The sequence below is a fragment of the Pinus tabuliformis genome, chromosome 1_2, assembly GCF_031772625.1.
Source record: "Pinus tabuliformis cultivar Carrire ecotype Pingquan chromosome 1_2, CPIR1, whole genome shotgun sequence".
Taxonomy (NCBI): domain Eukaryota; kingdom Viridiplantae; phylum Streptophyta; class Pinopsida; order Pinales; family Pinaceae; genus Pinus; species Pinus tabuliformis.
In genome coordinates this window covers 756939405-756958823 of record NC_142298.1, presented here as the reverse complement: position 1 = coordinate 756958823, position 19419 = coordinate 756939405, and the positions used below count along the sequence as shown (strand labels likewise).

At 43.1% G+C, this 19419-nt stretch overlaps 1 protein-coding gene across 1 annotated transcript in view; it reads right to left on the bottom strand.

Moving 5' to 3' along the window:
* LOC149208000 (DNA topoisomerase, type IA, core) overlaps nt 1–19419 on the bottom strand; it is a 375671-nt gene that overhangs the window by 149904 nt on the left and 206348 nt on the right. Inside the window, exon 9 of the mRNA XM_089395900.1 lies at nt 4638–4717. Within this exon, the coding sequence (XP_089252026.1) occupies nt 4638–4717 (80 nt within the window). The remainder of the gene's footprint in view (nt 1–4637; nt 4718–19419) is intronic.

Genomic DNA, 19419 nt, shown 5'->3' with positions numbered 1-19419 from the left:
ATGAACAATCCCACAATTCTCAGCTCCAATCTGCCCCACGAAATCTCCATCATCTACCTCTAGGGACTGCATCAGCCTCTCTAGCCCAGCGTCAACCCAGCGTCACCCCAACTCACCCTGCGTCAGCCTCTCTGGCCCTGCGTCAGCCCAACTCGCCCTGCGTCAGCCTCTAGAGCCTCTGTATCACCCGCGCTGGCTCTCTTTGGCACTACGCAGCTCCTAGTTGCCTCTGCATGGCCTCTAGCTGGCTCTGCATCCCTCTCTCCCGACTTCTGCGTTAATGCTCTTGGTAGCCTCTCTACTTCTATATTCACTGCTCCTCAGCTACAAATCTGATCACTCCTTCGATTTCCTCAGCAAGCCCTGCCCCAGAAAATCGAATTCTTGATCAACTCGATGTATTCTCCAAGTGACCCTCAAGCCTCCTCTTATAGTTTTATCGTTGACAATTCAACGGCCAAGATTAAGTCCCTAATCAACAGCTAAGATTAACTTTGGCTTTGATCCATGACTTTTGGACCCTTCTAACACAGTTTTATATTAATTCACATTAATATTTTATTTTCCCTAAGTTTAGACTTAAGGACTCCATTACAAATATTAATTATTTTAATATCTCCCAAACCGTTTAGAATCTGCCCAAACCATTTCTGGGTATTGGAGATCTCATGTGCTTTAGCCTCTCCACCAATTTTCGTGGCTAGAACACATTCGATGCTACCCCAAATCAACACTCCCTCTTAGCGAGGACTGTGCTCTAGTAATACTCTTCACTTAGCATCACCCTGATCATCCAGCATCGGTCATAGTGCTAATGCTAGCCCTGTTGCCCAACATCCTTTGTACTGTTGCATCATGTACTGCAACCCATGGCCCTACCACTGCCACTGTTGCATCTGTACGGCAACCCCTCTCGCCATGCTACATCGTGCTGCCCAAGCACTGCCATTGTTAACTGTTGCATTGCAACTCAATTACTAAGAAGTAAGTAACTGATCTCCCAACTCTGACATCTCTGTCAGGCTAGAAACACCCATGATGCTGAAACTCCCTCTGTCGCTGACAAGTGCCCCTTCTCTGACCTCTGCGTTGCTGCAACAACTCCATGCATCTCGCACTGGTGCCTCACGCTGTCCTGGGAATCCTACACTGTAGCTCACTCTGTCACTCCATCTGCATCTGTCTATACTGACATCCGCCAGTACTGCTACTCCTCTTCAGGGCTCCTGTAGCAAGGTATAATCCAAGAGGCTAGGTACCTCGAGGATCTTGCCCTTCATCGCCTGTAGTCCATCTAACTACAGCTCGATGTCTCCCCACTTCCTCTCAAGTGGTGTGTGAGCACTCATGGCACAGTCGTCATCTGTTTCTACTTCCTTCTCCGCCCTTGCTAGCGCAGCTTTGGTCTCGTAAGCCTCTCCCTCGCTCTTCTTCCTCGGACACTGGCTCGCATAGTGACCCAGTTCCCCATAATGGAAGCATTTGACCTTAGAGAGGTCCTTCTTCTTCCGTTTCTCCTGCTTTCCCTCAGATGCTAGGGCAGCATCCTCCTCTTCCTCCTTCTTGATTCTGACCCCCTTGCCGCTGCTTCCCGACTTGGTCAGCCTTCTAATCTCTTCTTAGCGAAGAGCCGCCCAAAGTTCCTCCCAATCTGGAAGGGTCGACCTGCCCAGCATGCTCTGGACAAACACCTCCCAGTCTTCTAAGACTACGTTCAGGGCTGTCTTCACCATCAATTCTTGATCAGCGTGGCCCCTATGGAAGTTAGTTGATCTCGGATCTCCTTCAATCGACCGAGGAAGGTGTCGATGTGTTCTTCGTTCTGCATCTGGTATGACCGTAGCTAATTTTCTAGTAGCATCTTCCTCTGCACAGAAGTATGCTGATATAATTTCGTCAGGGCCTCCCACATCGCATTTGTCGTTTCCTTTTCGGCAATATGTGGTACTACATGGTCCTTGACCCCATCAAGGATGATGCTCTTGGCCCTCACCATTGCCTCCTCGTACTTGTCATTCTCAATTGATTCAACAAGGACCGCTATCGTCTTCAAGGCGAAGTGCTTGAGATGATTCTTATCTAGAATAGACAAGATTTTGGCCTTCCAGACTACGAAGTTTGAGGCTCCGTCCAGTCTGTCCTGGTCTCTTACCTTGTTCATTGCCATTTCACTGCTCCTCTACTTCCCTTCTGGAAGTTCTCGGTGTGAGTCCCTCTGAACCTCGATTTCCCTCTTGGAAACCCCTTTGCTAATGTCGAGATGCCCCCACTCCAATCGTTAGTGTAGTTGCACCACTGATCCGAATTCTTCGCTAGAAATCCTTGGCAGCAACTCCCTCGTCCTTGGTCTTGCTCTGTTAGGTATTGTTCTGACCACAGTACCTCACCAGCTTCACTCCACAACTTACCCACAACCTCCTATGCCTCATCAAACTAAAGATTAGAGCTTCTAGGCTATGCGCAATCCCGGCACCAGCAAAATCAACACCTCCTGGCCACGGGCGTCAATCCTTCCTGACTGAGAAAGATGATCGGGCACTGCGTAGGTCAGGTCTACTCCCTTCTACCACTGCGTTGATCCTCCTCCCGGCTCAAACTTGATGATGCAGGCACTACGTCACCCCTCCCTTGCTGCTTTTCTGCTAGGAACAGCTTCTGTCACTCAGGATAGTTGTTTCTGTTGCTGCTGCTCTACTCGGTTGATGCCCTCAGTTCTCCTGTGATCTGTAACCACGCTCTGATACCATGTTGGAATTTCTAAGTCTAACTGTTAGAAATCCTTCATGTACTTTCTGATTTATTTATGCCTACTTGTTCTGTTTAATTAACAAGTTATTTACCATGTAAATACTGAAAATAAATACAAGTACATGCTCAACACATTACAGATCATCAACTGAAGGAAAAACAAGCACACGAGTGACATTGTTGTTTTTGGACTGATGTCCCCAGAAAAACCCAATGCAAGAAAACCGATGCAGTTATCTGAGGGTTTTATTATTAAGCAGTTTCATAATACAATCTGGGTGCCAAACAGGCTCACCCAACAGAGAATGATCCCAGCAGTAGTACTCTCAGTCGGAGACATATATTCCGACTAAAACCCCGGATGAACAATCCCACAACTCTCAGCTCCAATCTACCCCACGAAATCTCCAACGTCTGCCTCTAGGGACTGCGTCAGCCTCTCAGGCCCAACGTCACCCCAACTCGCCTTGCCTCTAGAGCCTCTGCGTCACCCACGCTGGCTCTCTATGGCACTGCGCAGCTCTTGGCTGCCTCTGCATGGGCCCTAACTGGCTCTACGTGGACTCTAACTGGCTCTACATCCCTCTCTCCCGGCTTCTGCGCTGATTCTCCTGGTACCCTCTCTGCCTCTCTGCCTCTGTATTCACTGCCCCTCAGTTGCAACTCTGATCACTCCTTCGATTTCCTCAGCAAGCCCTACCTCAGAAAATCGAATTCTTGATCAACTTGGTGTATTCTCCAAGTGACCCTCAAGCCTCCTCTTATTTTTTTCTCGTTGACAATTCAATGGTCGAGATTAAGTCCCTAATCAACGGCTAAGATTAACTCTGGCTTGATCCATGACTTTTGGACCCTTCTAACACAGTTTTATATTAATTCACATTAACATTTTATTTTCTCTAAATTTAGACTTAGGGACTCCATTAAAAATATTAACTATTTTAACATCTCCCAAACTGTTTAGAATCTGCCCAAACCATTTTTGGGTATTGGAGATCTCATGTGTTTTAGCCTCTCCACCAATTTTTGTGGCTAAAGCATATCCGATGCTACCCAAATCAACAAATTTATGCCTATATATTAATATATCAGGTGGATTCAACTGTGCTCTTTCCTAGCACTTTGAATATTGTGGTTGTTTCCTAAATGCAATTGTGCACCAAGGATTGAGTTGCTACTCTTATGCACTCGTTTTGAATTGTTCTTTCACTCGGGGTGCATACATTCTTTCTCATGCATTTGATTTGTATTTTCCTTTCACTCAAAGCACATATTCTCTCTCATTCATATATGTTTTGAAGCTGAAATTTAACTAAAGAATTTACTCCCACTTTATGTAATTTTATTTATAATTTGACATTCCTCTCATCTGCTTATCTCATTTTGAGAGCAACTTAAGTGCACTTATCTATTTCAGTTTCATATGTAGACTGTACGCACTAGAAAATATCATACAGAAACCCTAGGGACAAACCCCTGTGGCTGAGAAGGAACTAACCCAAACAGAGAGGCATCTAGCAGTGACACATTTTAGTGCAGATTGTGTGATAACATACAAGCAAAAGCAAGCGAATGAATGCTGAAAAAGGAAATGCATGCCGACTTATATCAAAAGCCGACATGCCTATACATTCATACCAGACACTCATTGTATTCCATAACTCTGTTATAGAGAAATAGACAAAGCCAACTTCCTTCATACATAGATCAAAAATTGCTAGAAAGACTAGATGATACAAGGATAATGAAAATATCATGCAATGTTTCTGAAATAAAAAATAATTCATCAATTTAGTCTAGATGAAAAAAGAAGCAGATCAGCAGAGATTAAATTTCCTCACTTAATAAATGCTCATAGTGAAGAAAAAATAAAGTTAACAACAACACACCTTATATAACCTTGTGTGTACAATCTTTCAGCTATTTGCATAGCATGGTGAGGCCCCATACCTAGAGCACTAGAAGCAACCTACAATGAAAATGATTACCTTTAATTTATTGGTTCCATTACTAAAAACTAGTTGTACTGTTAAAATAGTGTAAAACCATGAGAAAGGTGTTGAATAAAAACTGGGGAATGTGAATATAAGTTTACCATGCAAAATGTACTGGGAAGAAATCCACATATATGAAAGCGATCACATCAAGTTCAGAATGAGTTACTTACATAAGGAATATCTTTGTATATCCAAATACAACACAACTTAAGAAAATAAACAAAACGTACTTAAAAACCACTTGCCAAAGAAAATTTAAAGAATTTACTTTTCTTTGAAAGATGAATATTGGCATTGTAAAGAATACAACGAATCTATAAAAATTTACTCATATTCAAGCTTTAAAGTTTCCAATAGAATGTGTCCACCAACAGCTCAACTAATTGTTGACGAAGATTCCAGGCAACATAGTTTATAAGTTTATTCACAGCCCTCACAATCCAGTATCATGATTCCCAATTGACACTCCAGGAGCCAGTATTCCATGAGTCTATAATGGAGAAGTTCATGCATCTAGATTGAGGAAGAGCATTAGCGACCGACAAACCATCTTCCTAAAAGGTTCAGGAAGGGCAGCACTCAGAAGGATTTGCTTGGGTTTCCACACATCTTAGAGATTAATTGATTTGTCTGCATGGTTAACAGAAAGCTTGGACCTCTTGTAGGCGAAACATAATTGCATAGGACTACTCTCTCATTCAGCACGCTATGACAAGATGACACACAAAACTTATGAGGACGGTTGACGTTACTAAGGACATTGCATGTACTTGCATATACATATACCTAAGTCACATGACAAGATGATGCAAGACATGGAAATATGTGTCCGACATGAAACATGGTGGCCCCAGAGACAGGACACAGAGGACACGTTACACAAAAACAAACACACACATACACACATTTGTTATATATATTAAAAAACATAACAAATTAGTACATTTCACATGCAAAATGAAATATGGACAAAGATTCAATTTTTTAGAATTTAGAAACTAAAAACAATTAGAATCTTACATGATATGATACAAATTCAATCATATAACTTTTGCTCTTTAGCCTGTTGTCTTTGCTAAAACAATATTTTGTTTCAGCATTTGAAGCTACTCTTGCAGCCTACTTCCACCAGATGGAGCACTAGCAGACCATGAAGAAAAATGAAAGAGAGGGGACGACATCAGTGGGGGCATTCTTCCCTTTCCTTTAATATTTTCCAGCAGCCCTTGATGATTGAGCCATGATCTCTGTGAAATGAGGAAGACAATGGACTGCTTTAGGAAAAAACTTGAAGACTGGTAGCCAAATCCACTTGCACAGCTGTAGGATTCCCTTCTAACAGTCCATAATAACCCTCAGCTGCACTCCAAACATCTGACGTCTCCAACCTGTTGAGTGAAATGAGCTCGAATGAAAGAGAAAACACATTTTTACGGGGTGTAGGCCTCTTTTGTGAGGGACATAGTGAAGGGATGTGCCAGACACGTGTTTAATAGGTCTCCAGTGAATAGGACGCATGCTAAACATAAGATACAAGACAAGCCTTGTTTGGAGGTGTCCTTTTACTTAGGTAAGTACAAATGTAGTGAAAACTAGTGGCACAATACCTAATACTACTCTAAAGAGAAAAGTCTGATTACAATCATAAATTGCAGGGAAAATCAATTTCTTTCATTCACACTTTTGAAATCATCTCAACTTGTGCACACAGCAGACAGAAGCAGAGAAAAATGCAAGAAGCACCGCATGAATATAGAAAAATTTCAGGCAAACCGAATCAACTCACACGAACTGATCCTCTCTTGCAGGAAATCTGGCAACAGTTTAAGATTAATTGAGAGTGAAAACCACCATTCAATACATGTAAAAGAATTAAACTATTTCAAGCAAACAAAATAATATTGACATGAAAGGAAATGCAAGAGTGTCTAGCCTAAATTTCAAGTTTCAAATGCAAAGATCCCCAGCCTTATTTCTCTGCCTTGGCCCATGATAATATTGAGAAAAGAAAAGAGAGAAAACCAAAAAAGCATAAGCATGTAATCGAGAAGTTGGTGGCTGCTGACTAGGTCCTCAACTAATTACTTGCTGCATAAGTGAGGAAATTGTTAAATGCATAGCAGCTCCAGCCACTAACCACAAAAAACTGAAAAATCTTGTTGTCAATGCATAGGTAACTAAAATCTGATGACCTAATACCAACGTATCTGTCTTTGTTGCTGATATTATCAGCGACAAAAACAGAACTTGCTCTTCATTAATGAATTTGAAAAAGTTAAAGTATTCACATTAAGTGGCATTAAACTATTATATTATTCAACAACTTGAAACCCTGTTATGACAAGAAAAAGTGAGGGAAAAAATGTTGGAGTTGGAAAAATCACAAACAGAAATAAATTTAAATAGAAAAGTTGTCTCATTCAATTACTTTAAAATTTTAAAACCTAACCAATGTTAAAGTTCCTGCAAACCTAGCACCTGGCACTTAATTCCTACCAGAGACAACAGATCTACTAATTAAATGCAAAGCTAGGTTCATTAACACATTAAAAGCTTTGACCAAGGCCTAAAACCAGTGCTACCAAAATCATGATTTAATCCTGAACACATCACCAAATTGCAATTTTTTCAGCCTACCCATTTTATTGGCTGATTTTTTGGCGATTTTTTCAAAATAAAGAAATAAACAAAAAAAAAATCCCAATTAAATCATAAAAGTCATGATAAAATCGCGACTCAATGGAAAAGCTCACAAGGGTTCTGCCGAGCCACGTATAAGTCAAAAAAACTTTCATTTTTCCCCTCATTTTGCACTGTAAGCTCAACCATTCGACCTTGTGGAGAAAAGCCTTCTAACTGCCAAGGAGGAGGAGATTTGAGGGTTTTGTGGTGTGGAGTTCGATATTTCTCCACTGCTCAACAACTTCTCTACAGCAGTTGTGGATTTCAGTTAAGTGCCGATTTTTTTTATTTATTTTTTTTAACATTGAATGGGGGACCAGGTTTTGAGCGCTCAACATTTCAACCAATCATGCATTGGATTGAATTTCTTTGTGTCTCTGACTGTCTGCTGAGAAAACCACAAATTTACTAAATCATAGTTCAAACCCCTAGATAATCAAGATTCAAACCATGCATTCTATGAATCTATCAATCTGTTGGAGCATGCGCACACGTTGATTTTTTTTAATCTTTTAATGAATAGATAATGTATAATATATCTCATGTGATGGATAGTTGTTTTTTTTAGTGCCCTAGGTTCAACTTCAAACAAAATGCCAAGGCACTTAGACCCTATGTGTGAATGTGGTGAACACAATGTTGTACCCAAGGGGGGGATCAATAAACAATATTTGACTCACAAGTTGTGTGGCAAGCATATGCCAAGGGGCATCAGCCGATTAAAATTCCATATGGGGCAAATTCCGAGACAAAATATAGAACTTTTCTCAAGAGCAAATCCAGAAATCATTCGTAAGGGCCATTAAATCACTGCAAGATAAAGATGATGTCAAAGAAAACAGGGCAGCAGTGAGTGTAGAAATTTTGTGCCCTGTAGCCCCACCCGGTTTCAGTTTGTTTTCTCATCATGTTTAATCTTAAACCCCGTGTTCATTGCTGATATAAACATGAATGTAAAATTGCAATTAAAACACTTGGAATTACCGCTACTTTTCACTTTCACTTTCAGCTGATAAAAAAATTTCACAAGCATAAACACACTTTTGGACACTTGATCTTTGGTCAACACGACCCTGGAAAAGCCTCGAAGGGAAAACCAGTTTGAATAGGAATTTTATTTTGCATTTCTCTGAGAATTTTTACAGCATTAAATACATAGGGGTACTTATCTCCCTTTTTGAAGTTTGTGCCAGCTCCTAGAATTTTGTGAAGCTGGCTGGAAACCCGTGCCACTGTCCAGCAATCACTGCACTTGGAATTCGTACTACAGTCAGACTTTCTAGCCTTGAAATGCATGCCACAGTCAGCAATCTGTGCCCTCAAAAATCAACCCACTGTTCAGCAAATTCCTCCTTGAATTTCTGGCAACGGACTAAGAATTTTTGCCTCAAAATCCATGCTTGCATACCCAAAATTTCCACCTAGAATTTTGTGCCAACAGATTTGCAATTAATGCTCTAATTCTCCTCAATTTTCGGGCCTGTCATCCTGCAATAAATGCCCTGAAGTTTGCCTCAAAGTCTGAGCTGAAGCTGCCTTGAAAGACATGCTGAGACCATTGTACCTGCCTTGGTCTGTGTGCCACTATCTCAGCCTTGGGAATTCACACCTCCTCCTTGCTGCAAATCAGTCTCTCCTTCAGCAAATGCCTGCTATTTCAACTTCTCCTCCTCTTCCTCTCCTCTTCTCTTCACCAACTCTACACATGAAGATTATATTCTCCTCTTGCCTTTCTCCCCCCTTTTAGTCTCTTTAATGATGAGAAACCCTATCCCTAAGATCAAGGGCTGAGATTATCTCATCTTCTCTTGATCAAGGGTGGAAATCTAATCTTACATTGAACTCCTCTCATGTCTCCCCCTTCATTAATGAGCCCCTCTAGTCACTTTAATAACTTTTTCTTCCACGTACCTTTTTCCTCATAAAGTCACTTTAATATAATAAAGTACAATGTACTTTTAGAACCTCATAAAATGACTAAAAAATCACACGACATTAATACTCACATAAAGTCACACTAAAAAGGTGGGTTCACTTGTTTTCCTAGGCTTAGGAAAAAAGCACTAGGGAACACCTCCTTGGTAAAAAATTTCAACATTCCCTCTTACTGAGGAAGGTGTTTCTCACCACTGCCATCTTATCCCTTAAGTAGACGTGTTTGCCCCTTGGCAAGGATTTGGTGAGAATGTGTACAACTTGTTCATCAATAGGTATGTACTCTAGCTTCACTGCCTCTCTCTCAACACAATCTTAGAGGAAGTGGTACTTGATCTCAATATGCTTTGACCTGTCACGAAATATTGGATTCTCTATGAGTTTATTACAACTATGATTATCACAGTGAATAAATTGTAGTTAGTGTCAGCTCCTGACCAAAGAAGCCACACAACATCTTACGAAGCCAAATAGCCTCGCAACTAGCCTGACTAGCTACAATGTACTCAGCCTCCATGGAACTCAGTGCCACTAATCTTTGTTTCCTGTTTAACCATGACACCACTGTCAAACCCAACATGAAACAGCATCCAGATGTACTCTTCCTGTCAATAGCACTACCTTCCTAATCTGACTTTGTACAACCTATCAACCTGACTCCATCCCGCGGATATAGTCTAGTCCCTAATCCACTATGCCCCGTAGGTACCATAACACATGTTTTGCAGCCACCCAATGCACCCTGCTGGGCTCCATCATAAACTGACTCCATGTGTTAACTACGAAACAGATATCTAGTCTAGTGTTGACTAGATACATCAGTGACTGATCAACTGACGATATTAAGTGGGATCTCCCAACTCAGAATCAGAAGCATACAGCTTCTTCAAGTTGGTAATCATCGGAGTGGCCATGGCTTGCAGTCCTCCATACGAAATCTCCTCAGTATGTCCCCTGCATACCTGCACTAGCCTAAGAAGATATGCCCATCCTCCTACCAAACCTTCAACCCCAGAAAATAGTGCATTAGTCCTATATCAATCATTTCAAACTCTAAAGCAATATCTCTCTTGTAATGCTCTATGAGTTTGCCTTCTCTTGTAATAAACAAATCATCCATGTACAATTCAAGAATGAGTGGATCATCGCCAACCACAATGTAATATAGGTTCGGATCTGCATCACTCTTCTGGAAACCCACGTGCTGCAAGTAGGAATCAATCCTCAATCACCATGCTCTCGGTGCCCGCTTCAAACCATCTAGGGCTTTCTTAAGCCTACATACGTGAGACTCTCTCCCATGCACCTCAAAGCCCTGTGGCTGCTCAATGTAAACCTCCTCCTGTACGACTCCATTGAGAAAGGCAGTCTTCACATCCATCTTGTGAATCTTCCAACCCATCTATATGGTTATAGATATCACCGCTCTAATCAAGGTGTATCAAGCCAACGGTACAAAGGTCTCCTCACACTCAACTCCCTTTACTTTTGAGAACCCCCATGCAACAAATCGAGCTTTGAACATCTCCATGCTGCCATCTGTAGCTTGTTTGGTCTTGTAACGCTAGTTGGAAGTCACCACTAACTTCCCCTCAAGTCTCGACACTATCTCCCAAACATCATTCTCCATGATGGAAAAATACTCCACCATCACATTCCTCCAGATTTGTTGACTCGTAGCCTCCTTGTAGCCACATAGCCACCCAACCACTTTGGTTGTATGTTGTCCGTAACTGACCACTTGGGTCTTCCCACTTACTCTTGTGCTTCATTCAAGGTCTCATAAAGCCATCTTGACTTCCTCTTCCCTAAAGTAGCCTCTTGAACTGGTGTGGGAATATCCTCCCTAGAGCCTATCCTCTTGATGAGGATGCCCCTATGGTTTGTAGTGAAATTGTAATATGGGAAGCAGTGCCTGGTAATCCTAAACTCTTTGTACTTGTCACCCCAAAAGTCAATGATCCTCCTGACCCTGGTGAACCTAAAGATCCTAAAACTTGTAGTGTACTCTATTGTTGAGGAGGCTATTGCTCTACCTGATCATCCTCCCATGACCTCCTCAAGGCCCTCTCCTCCTCAAACATCACATCCCGCCTCAAGACAACTTTCCTCTTTGCAGGAATATATATGCGATAGGCCTTGGAGGTCATGTTGAAACCCACAAGGATTCCCTTCTCTACAGTGGGTTCCATCTTTGTCCTTTTCTCCTCAGGGACATGCGAATAAGGCATCCAAAAATCCTAAAGTCCCCTATCTCTGGCTTCTTCCCAGAAAAAAGGCCTCAGGAATCTTACTCCCTAGCGCTCTGTGTGGACTCCTCTTCTGTAGATATACTAATGTGTTACAAGCATCAACCCATAAAAAGAAAGGTAACCTTTGATCATGTAACATGGCTCTCGTTGCCCCTACTATGGCTCTGTTCTTTGCCATCCCATTCTGCTGGGGGTTATATGGCACTATGAACTCTCTCCTAATGCACGCTCTCATACACAACTCCTTCATCCCATTGGAGGTATACTCGCCCCCATTGTCTGTCCTCAAGAACTTGATCTTCTTCCTTGTTTAGATCTCCACAAGAGCCTTAAAATCTTGGAACCCCTTGAAGGCTTAATCCTTCGTCTTCATAAAAAAATCCAAGTCTTCCTAGAGTAGTCATAAATGTGAGTAACATAATAAGAAAATCCACTCAATGAGACAGAAGACATCAAACCCCATACATCAGAGTGAATCAAATCAACGATACTTACTACCCTATTGTCATTTCTCATGAAAGGACACCCCTTGCACGCATCACGATGCTCAGTAATGAAATATGGTTAGCATGTAACTATCTCCCTCAGTGTTAATTTTTAGGACTAGATTGTTATTTGCTCTAGATAATTGCATTTTTTAACTTTTTCCAACATTATTAAATTCACCCAATAACATTATATCATCATTAGTAACTATGTAGAGAGAACAATAACATCAAGCAGAACAGTAAAGAACATCAGAAGAAAATCATACACAATAGATACACAAGGATTTAGGTCAGAGGTCAGGGCAAAACCCCACAAGGAGGGAAATCCGACTAGATATAGCGAGCCATAAAGTATAGAGTGTGTGCCAAGAGATGAGAAACAAGCCCCATATGAATAATGCGAGCCATAATAAATGCCACAGAGAATTGTGTGCCACTGATTTGAGCCATCATAAGAATAATACAAGTCTTTGAAAGATCATATGTGAGTCATATATAACATATGTGTGCTACTGTTAACTAATGCAAGCCACTATGTATTGAGAGAGAGCCACTGTGTATTGAGATTGAGCCACAAAGTATAAATAGCCGGCTACAAAGGTATAGTGTGTTGTCCAAATAATGACAAAGTGAGCCATAAGAGTAAGCCATACGATCTATTCAGACGTGCCATAGAGATATGAGTCACAGTGAATGTGAGTCATAGAAAGAGTGAGCCACAGAACCACAGTGAAGTGTGAGCCATAGATTGAGCGAGCTACAAATAGATGTTATCCTTAGATAAGATAAGATAATTTTATTAATGTCCAACAAATGACCATAATAGGTCAACGGGATTGTCGGTTACAATGATTACATCATGCCAAGCTGGTGAACCAAACGGTCCCCTTTAACATTTCTTTTAAAAACCAGAAAATACATCTATAATCTAAGTAAATGTAAATGTAGAAGCTAGAAGCTCTCGACTTCGAAACAAAGCACTGCGATGAAGCAGAGAAGGAGAAGAAGAAGAAGCAGGGAAGGAGTCTCCTGTCCAGTTCCTACTCCTAACATCCGAGGTCGAGAGAAGAAAACTGAGAGAAGTTTGTCAAAGTCTGTTGTCCTGTGGGCATACTGGGCTGTCGCCTGGAGGTTCTAGGGCGCCTCCCAAGGGTGGATCCAATCCTGGAGCGCTGGTGCAGTCTGGTGGGTCGACCCCCCCGAGACCGCACTGATCTGGTCTCAGTGTCTGTGGGTCGGTCAATGGTTCTTGTGGTGCACCGCGCTGATGGTAGCGCCCTAAAGAAGTCTGTGATCTTCTGCATGGTGTCCGATCTGGTGGGGGGCTGAAGAAAACGGACCCGAAATCTGAAGACCTCCTAGAGATAAAGTGCAAGGCATCTCAGATCAACATATCTGAGGAAGTTGATCAAAGTCTGAGAAGACCTAAAGAGATAATGGAAACAACCTCGAATCTCGTAGTAAGCAAGGCATCTGAAGATGAATTGTTTCTCTGTCTCTATCTCTTGTAAGTGACAGAGCTGGCAAATCCTATCTGCCCTATCGATGTGGTGATCTATCTCCACCCGAAGTCTGTGAGACCCAACTCTGAGCTGCCTGAGGGGGATTCTAAGGGCATGCATCCAATGTTGTAACGTGTACTGGGGTCTGATGATGAGCCCATCCCTAATCTCCAGGCAATGGTCTGCGTAGAAGGCCATTTTTGGACGCAACCCATTGGGAGGATTGGTCCATGTAGTCTGAATGTATCGTCTGTAAATATCCTCCTTAAGGATTTTATTCAACTCTTGCTGAATGGGAAGGAGGTGGCCTGGAGCATTCAGAAAGTACTGAAAAGGAGGGAGATGGTCAATCTAGATACCTAAAGCCTCTAAAAGCCTTGTCACACCAGTGTACCAACATTTGGATCGGCATGTCTGCTTACGGGCAATGTTCTCCAAGGAGCAATATGCTAAGTATGGGTATCTGTCACGACCCTTCCTCGCGTCTGTCAGGCCTCGTTGCCTGTGCAGGAGCGACACTAACCTGAATATCACCTCTAGGCGGAAAGGTTGAGCCCCGAACTCTACTAGAATGATGTGCTGAGGAACTGTCTGCTTCCACCTAATGAAACGGCGCAAAAGGAGGGACTGGACCCACTCCGTTGAAGCCCAATCTGACTCTAGGAGAGAGGGACCCCAAATCTCTGAGCCGTAAAGCATTGTGGAGCGAATCAAAGTGTCCATGATGCTCATTTTAGACGAGATGTCCTGGAAATGGTGCCGAAAACACTGCCTCTCCAGAAGGGCTAGGGAGCCATACCCTTTGTTGATCCGAGGCTGAAGGGCTGGCCGCAGGCTGAAGCGAGGCCTTGAAAACTGAACTCCCAAATATGTATAAGTGTTGACAATCTCGATCTCTTCTCCTTTAAATAGGAAGTGGAAGTCCGAGGTTTTCTTGACTCCATTGAAGATAATCACTTTGGTTTTACCCAAGTTCACAGTTATATGCCTCTGGTCACAAAAAGTTGCGAGAGCATCTAGCTGTCTCTAAAGGCCTTCTTGGCAGGAGGCAATAAGGGCAATATCATCTGCAAAAAGGAGGATGGAAATCAAGACCTGGTGAAGAAGACACCCATCTGTATCCTGGATATGCTCCCGGAGGAAGGACTCAAGCTCATCGATATAGATCCCAAATAAAGTAGGAGAAAGGGGGCATCCTTGCTTGACTCCAATGGTGCTTTGGATGAAATCCAACATTCCTCCGACTGTGGGGAGACGGCCAAGGACAGCCTCATAGAGGCGCATGATAGCTATTAGGAGAGTCAACGAAATGCCAATCTCTCTTAGCCTCTGGAAAAGATCTTCCCTCGAGACTGAGTAAAAGGCCTTCGGGAAGTCTACAAAGCAGCAGTACACTTTAGAGGATCGATGCCTAGCCTCCGCGATCACCACACGAAGAGTAAGGATGTGGTCGATTGTCTGGTGGTCTGGGCAGAATCCTACTTGGCACTTGGCCCTGAGTTGTCTCTGCTCAAGGAAATGGGAGAGTGTCCTGTGGAGTGTTGTAGCATATAGCTTGGAGAATGTGTGCCCAACCATGATTGTCCTGTAGTTGTTGGGGTTGGAAGCAAGCCCTTACATGTGGATCGTGTAGATAATGTGGTGTGACCAACCATCTGGAAATCCATGCCAAACCACCTGGTTGAAAAGGTCCACCAGATATCCTACTAGGGGGCGAAGTCCATGCTTGAAGAATTCTGCCTAGAAGCCTTCTTCGTCTGCTGCCTTGCTGCTATTCATTGTCCATATTGCCTCTCTGATATCTTTGTCGGAGAAAAGGTGGCAGGAGGTGGGGGGAAAGTAACCTGAATCAGAGGTTGCCCAGGAATGTCATACAACTAGGAGGTGTGAGAGAACATTGAATCGGGATCAAGGTCAACTGGGGTAGGTGAGCGCCGGGAAAGGATGGTCCCCCAAAAATCTTTAGGGGAGCGAAGGAGGAGAGTAGAAAGAACCTGTCTCCTATGGGCAATGAAAAGGCGCTTCTTACGGCGAAGGAGGCAACGGTAGGCTGAATAGACGTCTGGGTATGTTGGTAAGGAGTTCCGGAATGCACATCGGAGGTCCTGATGCATAGACTTGCATTCCTGGTCATACCATTTATTCATAGGGCAATTTCCCAGTTTGCGGGAGGTGGTGGCAGTACGGGTAGAATGGGGGAATGATTGGAGCACAACTTCCTAGATTGCATATGAGAGGCACTGTTATTTGTCCTTGGCGGAGCTGAGAGAGGCGAACTGGGACTCCGATTGGAGTGTCTGTCTGAGGATAGAGGAGAAGAGATCAGGGTCACCCTCCTCAAATCGGAAGGTGGTCCTGGGAGGGCTACGGGGAAGAGTAGGAGATGGATTCGGGAGGTCAAACTACAGAGAGAGTGAGAGAAGTGCATGATCTGCTAGAGGGATGGGGGTGATCGAGAAATTTTTGATGTAAGGGAGGAGATCTGGGTTTGCAATAGCGAAGTCAACCACACTTGCCCCGCCTCCAAATGGTCTACAGGTAAAGAAGTGCGAGGATGTGAAAAATGGTACGCCATTCAGAATTACCAGCTCATGAGATTCTCCTAACTGTAGCAGATATCTCCCATAGGCTGTGGTGGGTCCCAAGTGATCCTCGGAGGTCTGGTGCATGCCAATCATGGTCGGGTCAATCCCCCGAGTGCAAAATATATCCTCTGTCCGATCATGCATAGGGTCTTTGGTCCGGGCATTGAAGTCCCCCGTGAGAATGACGTCCCCTACTGCCGAAAACCTGGTGATGTCCGAGTACAGGTCTGTAAAAGGGTTTCCGTCTAAGCTATTGTGAATAGCGTAGGAAGACGAGATAGGTGGGAAGTAACAGACTGCGACATAAATGTCTCTCAGAGGTGATGTTTTGGCTCTGATCTGAATCCACATGAATTTGGCATACTCATCGGTCACGACCACCGATACTCTACCCCTGAGGCTATCACGGACGAGGCAAGCAACACCACCTGATCCCTTGACACCTCCTGAACTCCGTGTCTCCTGTCTGCAAACTGCGGTCCACTAGTATCCTGTAATGTCGAGGAGGTCGGCCTGGACTTGCATGAGTCTCGGTAACCAAGAGGATGTCTGCTGAGCTAAGGGCTTCATAAAGTAGGCCTGGTGAAGACCAGAAGAAGCCATTGTCATTCCAACAGTGAACCGAGAGATCTGTGCCCCACCTCCTCTCCGCTCTAGCCCGTCATTTGGACCTACCTGAATGGGATGCCCATCATGGGGGGGAAGGTGTCCCGAATAACTACCCGAAGGTTTCTAATCACTGCCCATTTCCCTGCCTGTCTTGCTGCTGCAACCTGTTCCCTAGCCTGTTTCAATTCAGCGACTTGATCTCTTGTGAGGTCTTCATCCAAAATCACTTTATTCGGAAGAGAGATAGCTTCTGCTTGGCTCGGAGTACCCGAAGACTATCCGAGGAGTCACAAAACCTGAGGAAGAGAGTAGAGTCCTGCCCTAACCAGGCTTTGTCCAAGGTTATGTCTGGTATGTCGAAAGTGTCGCATAGAAACCTGTTCCCCAATTCCATTGGGTCCGCTGAGGGGGAGGTGTAGGGAGTCCTCTTACCTTAAGATTTAATTCTCTTACCCGTCGAGTTCTTTCCTCCACAAGCTTTGCCTGCACTACTTCCTCCACCACTATGAGCGGAGGGGCCTTGTCCTTTCATTTGACCACCTGTGCCCATGTGCTGATATGCGACTCCGTTTCCTATTTAAAGGACATTTGTTGTGATCTAATTTCCTCCTATTTTCTTTTAAGATCTCTAATCTCCGCCAGTAAAATCTCGTCCAAATTCTGCCCCGCACTTTGTTCTCGGTATTCCTGCAGTGTTTTTATAATAGATGCATTGTCTCCCTCTACCGATAGAACTTTGTTTGACAAAGTGCCGATGTCGGCTCGCAGCCCGCGATTTTCCGCCTCTAGGTGTTCCATTTTCCTCATAATTTGTCTAATTTAGGATGTCCAGAAAGCAAAATCTGTTTTTAATGCAATATCGGTGGGGTTGTATACATTCCCACCTTTATTGTGGCACTGTTGTAAGTACTTCATCGGACCTCTGTTGTTGAAATCTTTGGACAGTGGCGTTTCGGCTTCCCCAGGGTCCTTGTTGTGTTGCTGCTCTATCATGGTTAGAGCAGCTGATTTTTCCAGGGCTGAAATGTGAGCCTCAGATGCACTTATGCGATCCACAGAGACAACACCTCAAAAATCTGAACATATATGTCAAATGGAAGAAGATCAATCCCTATTTATAGTTGATTGATCATACGAAGGGACACGTCCCTAAGGCCAAGCCAACTTGAGGCTCACTTGAGAATTAGGAGGGAAAACTCACATTCAAATTCATTCAACATATTATTAAATATATTTTTCCTTAATGATTGCTTGCCCAATTTGTGCCACATTAATAATATTTCTTTTATCGATTTGAATTCTCCTTTGACTAATATCAATTATCTTTGGGGCATGATGGGCTTTCCTTAGGGTAGATTGGGTTCCTATGGGGAAATTTGTCCCATAGTTGCCCCAATTTTCAACACTCCCCCTTAGCTAGGGAGGAATTTCCATCTACATCAGAAGTTTCAACTTGGATGTCTCATCTCATCTCAGAAGAAGAAGAAGAATCCACAACTCACGGTAGGGAACATCAATTTACCACATGAGTAGAAATCCTCCAAACCCTACTAATCTCTAGGTCAAGTTCCATGACCTTCATCTCCGCTGCATCAACAAGACATCCATCTCATCACTTCTCGTTTCAGCTTGTCTACTTTGATCATCAGCTGGAAAATGATGTCTCGATCTAAAGAAGAACAATCATCATAGGGGAGATAAATCTACCACCCTATATCCAATGACAATAGGCACGATACTACTTACCATGAGAGGTAAGGATCACAACTATCCTATTGTCTGTTGATCTTAACAATAGGCAAGATAATGCTTACCATGAGAGGTAAGGATCACAATTATCCTATTGTCTGTTGATCTTCCCCAAGGTTACTTGGGAGCGGGAGTGAAAACGGGGAGCGGCAGTGGGAGCGGAAAATGTAACTATGTTCGGTCTTCAATAATGTACTCGAGTCATCATGTAATGTACTTGTCAAAAGAATAAAGAAAAAAAAATTATTAGTATTATTGTGACTTATTAAAGCATGGGTTTCATGCTTGAGTCACCATCTTTTAGGTCAAAATCCCCATTGAGGACTTCTAGCATTTATTCCGAGTCTATAGACTCATTGTACATTTAAAGAGACCCTTCTTGGGCTTTTGAATCATGTAAAAAGGTTAAGTATTGAGTCAAATATGATTTATGTAACCTCCACACCATGTCGACCTAGAAGAAGATCAAGTCGGCCTAAGGACCCTATTCGACCTCACAAGAAACCTATGAAAGGAAGCTCATCGAATTCATTTGAGTGTCACTCTCACACACAATTTCAATCTCTCTTGTAGCAAGTTTCGAGAAGTCTAAGGAGAAAGCAAAAATCGAAATTTTGGTGCCTCTCTCTCTCTATTTCGTGGTCTGGATTGGGAGATCAAAATCTCATATGGTTTCGCTATTTCCGGAAGTCGTCTGTTGCCAAAAGTTGTTTCCTAGTCGAAGTTGCTGGAAGGGGTCGAAGATCTGGGAGGTTGACTTGGTGTGGAGGGAAGGTCTGGTCTTGGTCTAGGGTGAAGACTCTCAAAGAATATTATTGAAAGGAAGGATCATCTTGATTGGGTTTCCCCTCAAAGGGGGTTTTGCCCTAACA